Source organism: Crinia signifera, chromosome 1, assembly GCF_055691185.1.
Source record: "Crinia signifera chromosome 1, ASM5569118v1, whole genome shotgun sequence".
NCBI classification, from domain to species: Eukaryota; Metazoa; Chordata; class Amphibia; order Anura; family Myobatrachidae; genus Crinia; species Crinia signifera.
The window spans coordinates 420,552,072-420,558,085 of NC_139217.1; the positions used below are offsets into that span (position 1 = coordinate 420,552,072).

Here is a 6,014-nt window from a genome sequence, read left to right on the forward strand (position 1 = left end):
GGAGAATATTACACTGTCAAAACACAGAGTAAAGGCAGTATAAACTTGGTCAATGGGTAACTGCATATATATATATATATATATATATATATATATATATATATATATATATATATATATATATATATATATATATATATATATATATATATATATATATATATATATATTACACACCCACACATACACATAAATACATACCATATGAAAAGCCTGTGTTTGTCCCTCTGCACCTTACTTTGTAGGAGGCCTCACAGTCCTAGTGCTGCCTTTGATTAAAAACCCCTCATGACTAAGCTGCTGCTGCTGTTCTCCATGGGCATGTAATGAGCTCCACCAATTAGAGCTCAGCACAAACCTCTCAGCCTCTGCCCTCTGGTTAAAAGTGTCATGGGACTTAGTCAACTCCCAGGAATGCACTGCACACTTTTGCAATCAGTGTGCCTTGGCTCCCGATGCTCAGCACCATTAATCATTGGCAGATAGGTGAAGCTGCAGCACTACCCCACTCCCATGCACAAAACCTTTAGCTAAAAAAAAAATACTTGCCAACCACAGGGGACCCCTAGCTAGTGGGGGGCCCAGGGGCACTGACCCCTTGTGCCTCCATTATAATCCGGCCCTGGTGATACTACTACATTTACCTAGCAAGTTATATAGGGCTCTCTCCTACTTTACATTTGCAGGAGCTGTAAGGTTATTGAATCTGCCAGTGATGATGACAAAATATACTGCATAACCTGCCCACCCGTAAAGCAGTGCAAGTCCAGGGATTTTGTCATGCTGATGTCACGACGGTATCCATATAAAGATGGGTGAGTCACACATGTAATGCCTCAGAAATGAATATAATGTATTTTATGTGCAACGCCTACTTAGCTAAAAGCATGCAGAGGATCCTGGTCCAAATGTAATGACAAACCTGTGGTAGGAAATGGGGAATAACCACAAAACTAAGTCATTTTGCAAAATCCGGTACTGCTTTCGGTACTTGTGTACTTTCACGGCTCCCATCGCATGCCATATGTAGTGGCATGCGATCGCATGAGATTTTTAACAGATATGCATCCAAATGCATTGAAATTAGTATCAAACCTGTTCAATGGCCCCCAAATGTCATTTTTCAGGCTGTACCACCCCCACTATCAACGCGAACCCGAAGCGTGGCGAGCGCAGCGGTACACGTCCTATGACCTTTTCATACCCCCACTATCCACGTCGGCGTGGAGTTGAGAATAGAAAGTGTGGCGAGCGCACGCGGACACCTGTGAAGCCCGCGAGGGGACGCGTATACCTGTGAAGGTATCAGTGTCCCCTCGCGGGGCTCGGTGGCTCGCTGCGCTCGCCACATTTTCTATTCTGAACTCCACGCCGACGTGGATAGTGGGGGTATGAAAAGGTCGGAGGATGCGTACCGCCACCCCTCGCGGGCTCGCTGTGCTCGCCACGCTTCGGGTTGGCGTCAATAGTGGGGTGGCGTTAACAATGGCGTTAACAATTTCACCCATGGGGGGGGTTAGCAATTAAAATTGGGGTTTTGGGGGCTTTTTACATTGATTCCAATGTAAAAATCTCGTCGATTGCATCATCTTATGCCGCACAAACACATAAGATGCTTGAGATATCAGCCCCACACATACAATCTAGATTGCGTGCTAGGAAAGCAGTACCCAAAATCCTCCCTGCGCCCACCATTGTAAATCACTTGCTGTGCTAGCAGAGTGGGAAAGCAGGAATCTGTACATTGTTTTTGTGAGCTGGGCATGCACCAAAGCTTTGTGTCTGACTCTGAGCTATAGCCATAGGGTAATACCGCATACCATTTTAAGGTCACAAACTATATTTCTTTTTCAGAGATCCTTACGTTATTGCGATGACATCAGTCACCTTGGCGTCATGCCCTCCATCAGTAGAGTACCTGAGGAGTGAGGTTCGGTGTGCAGGGTTCCTGATTTACAGTCGGGGAAAAGACGAGTGCCAGGTGTGTCCATACATCTATTTTCAGTAGAACTTCCAAATATTATATTAAATTCATATTTGGGCAGCATGGACGGTGTAATGGTTAGCATTACTGCGCCTCAGCGCTGAGGTCATGGGTTCGATTTCCACCATGGCCCTAACTGTGCGGAGTTTGTATATTCTCCCCGTATTCGTGTGGGTTTCCTCCCACAATCCCAAAATATACTGGTAGGTTAATTGGCGTCCAACAAAATTAACTGTAAATGGGGTATATTCAATGCCGATCAGGGGAGCTATGATGGCAAGTGCGCCCTCACTATTCAACGCCCCCCCATGCACTCGCGGTTTCCACCTCACTATTTGTAAAAAGCAAGGGGGAAACTGCGTGTGCGGCCATCAGAACGGCGAGGGTGGCTTGTTTTTGGCGATCCTCAACGAAATGGCCCATCAGGGCACTAATGGGATTAACCATTTCATGATGTCTTCAGCTTGCTGTACTTTGGATTCTTCTGAGTATAAGCAAATTTCTACTAAACCCTGATTAAAACAGTGTGTGTATATATATATATATATATATATATATATATATATATATATATATATATATATATATATATATATATATATATATATATATATATTTTAACTTTTACAGTTTCTAAGGAAAGTTTTGGAATATAGATATAGATGTATATACTGTACTCACACTAATGCCCTTTATCTTGTGCTAATACACAAGTGCTCCCTCTAAATGGACCTTCTGTTAGTCCAATACCACGAAAGATAGATTTATAGGTCACTAAACCTTTTAGTTAATGCACAGTAATTAGAAAACTCTTAAAAAATAAATATAGGATATGACCTTCTAATATATAGTCACCCAGACACCCACACATTTTCCCTATAAAAACAATATTTAAGCTTTATATGACCTAAAAACAAGATTTCATCAGAACAAGTGCCGCAATTGTTACAAAAAATGATTCCGATATATAAATAAGGCATATGTCAGTTGTTTAGCTGGTAATGTTTTTTTTTTGTTTGTTTTTTTTGTGCTCTTTCTCTGTTGCAGGTACTTTATCTGAATCAGCTGACATCTGGGGTAATGCCGTATGTTGAAGAGAATCTCACTGGCTGGTCTAATTCTATAAAAGAGACTGCGTCCTCCTGCATAAAATTCCTAGAGACTGCCCAGGTCTACACAACATTACTGTAGATACTGTAAATCGGTTTCTATTCTAACTTCTCTACTCTCTACGCCTCTCCCCAATCTCGCACTCTCTCCCATTTCCCCAGACTTGCACTCTGTGTCTTTACACTCTTCCTGCACTAAGCTTAGCTAACTGGAAACAAGCCGTTGTACAGATCCAGGTGACTACATCATGAACCAAGTTCTATAGAAATTGACTCCAATATCCGATTATGTATTATATTGTAATATTTTATCTGTGCTGTAGTCGGCCCTCACTGATTGGAAATTGTGTTTAAGCATCCTGAAACTTGAATTGTATAATACACATTAATTCACTCGTATTTTTGATATTTATTGAATAGACAAAACTAATTTTTAGTAAATAGTGCACTAATTATAAATATATTAAAATGTAACAAATGTGATCTGATTTACAGCATATTTGTCCTATTTTACACTTTCCTATTTATTAACCCTTAATATGATGTGCTTATTCTGTACAGCCGCTATCACTCCCACTGACTTTCTAAGATGTTAAAATGAAATTAAATATATTCTTGATATAATGTTACTTTTTTTACTTTTTTTGAAATGTAACTGTGAAAACTACTTTGGAACAGTAGATGGCGCCAAATCCTAGAGTAACCATTGGATAGTACTGTAGCTTCCTATGCTACTACACCGCTATGCCAGGATTTTAAAGTAAGGGCTGGATTTATTTACTACAATGGTATGGTTCATAACGTGTCTGTTGATTCAGGAATTTTGAGCTGCACATGTTATATGCAGATTATTTTCCACAAGACAGAAAATTGTTATACTAAAGTTAAAGACCTTTTCGTCTTTAAAGGGTGTCAAAAGAAAAAGGCAGAAGGGATTTTCTGCCTGCCAGCAATAATGATAGGTAATTATAATGCATTGCCACAGGCACCAATGGCTGCATATATGACCCAGGAGTTGCTAAGAAGATATGTCACTTATCATAAGCTGAGCTCTGCTCTCCAGTGCTGGCTTTGTCACCTGCTGCAATGAGCATAACTACTAACTGAACTGTCCTTTCTTCCTCACATTCAATCTGTCTCTAGGGGCGGGATGTGCTAAGGGGAAAATGCGGTAAACCCCCGTTTTCGGGGGTTTTACCACATTTTTTAATGTACTAAGGTCCATCCTCCCCAACTTTTGCAAGGCAGGGTATCACCACCTTGGAGTGGCAATACCCTAAAGAAGCCTATGGGCTTCTATTGCCACCCCTCGCATGCCGCAGATGCAGACCTCCACCTCCCCAAAAAGCAGGTCACAGCCGGGGATGTCCTTCCGGCTGCAGGGAGGAGGAGGAGACGCCGGGTACCACCGCAGAGCCCAGGAGGTGACTGAGACACCCCGCACACCACATCACAGGTATCGTGGGGCCTCAGTCACCGCACCGCGATGCTAGCCGCATATGTTAGTACATATGTGATAGCATCGCGGTGGAGGCGTGTCGAGGGGCAGTGATGTATGTTAATACATCCCGCCCTAAATCATGTAACAAGCATCTTAAAACCTAATTAAAATTCATCCGTACCTTCATAAGACACTGCAAAACTCTAATCCATGCACGCATAGATTATAGCCTCCTTACCGATCTTCCTATGAAACGACTCTCACCACTGCAAACCATTCTGAATGCAGCTGCGAGGCTGATCTTCATAGCTAGACTTTCATCGTCTGGTAATCCGCTCGGTCAGTCCCACCATTGGTTGCCTGTATTTTACTGTATTCAATATAAAATACTTTAACTCACATACAAGGTCATTAACCTGACTACACCAATATACATATCTGGGCTTATCTCAAATATATCCCTACCACACCTCTCCGCTCTAATTAAGATCTGTGTCTCTCATCCACACTCATTACTAGATCCCATTCCTGATTGCAGGACTTTGGGCCTTATTCAGATCTGATCACAGTACAAATTTGTTTGGAAAATGGGCATAACCATATGCACTGCAGGTGGGGCAGATGTAACGTGCAGAGAGAGTTAAATTTGGGTAGGGTGTTAAAACTGAAATCTAAATTGCAGTGTAAAAATAATGCAGCCAGTATTTACCCTGCACAGAAACAAAATAACTCGCACAAATCTAACTCTCTCTATACATGTTACATCTGCCCCACCTGCAGTGCACATGGTTTTGCCCATTTCAAGAAAAAATTGGCCCTTATTCAGATCTGATCACAGTACAAAAGTGTGGGGTGGCACTGGCAAACACAGGATTTCTAAAGGGGGGTTTCCAAATGCCGTCCACAATCTCCCACTATGCAGAACTTTGGAGTGATTGGGGGAGCCGTAGAAGAACCTACAGTAGTAATGACACTGGACATTAATTTATCATTTTATACACTGGATACTGTATAGAATAAATTATTAATATCTAGCACTAAAGATGGTCTATAGAAGTGGTTCTCAACCTCAGTCCTCAAGGACCCCCAACAGTGCATGTTTTCCAGGTCACCCGGCTGGTGCACAGGTGCACTCATTACTCATTGCAATATTACAAAAGATCCACAGGTAGAGAAACTTGTGATTCTGTGAGGAGACCTGGAAAATGGTAACTGTTGGTAGCTCTCGAGGACTGGAGATGGCTACAGCTGGTATAGGCTGTATCATGCATTTCTAGAATTTAAATAAGTGGTCAGGCAAAGGTTAACCATACCATAATAAATACAGAATCATAAGAGAACCAGTACTACACTTTCTAAGTTCATTCTCCCACCTCATGGTAAGGCTCCTGTCTCTTCTCCCTGGTAGCTGCTCTCTGACCCAGTGCACTGATTGAGGACTCAGATCACACACACACACACACACCAAACTTAGTAGAAG

The 6,014-nt window shown here is 42.0% G+C and overlaps 1 protein-coding gene across 1 annotated transcript in view; it reads left to right on the top strand.

The window, feature by feature from the left end:
- The window catches only part of ACOT12 (acyl-CoA thioesterase 12), a 43,182-nt gene extending 39,465 nt beyond the window's left edge, over positions 1-3,717 (top strand). The window contains exons 14-16 of the mRNA XM_083151853.1: positions 687-815; positions 1,855-1,981; positions 3,032-3,717. Of these exons, the coding sequence (XP_083007979.1) occupies positions 687-815; positions 1,855-1,981; positions 3,032-3,175 (400 nt within the window). The 3' untranslated portion in view covers positions 3,176-3,717. The remainder of the gene's footprint in view (positions 1-686; positions 816-1,854; positions 1,982-3,031) is intronic.
- Positions 3,718-6,014: the final 2,297 nt, after the last annotated feature.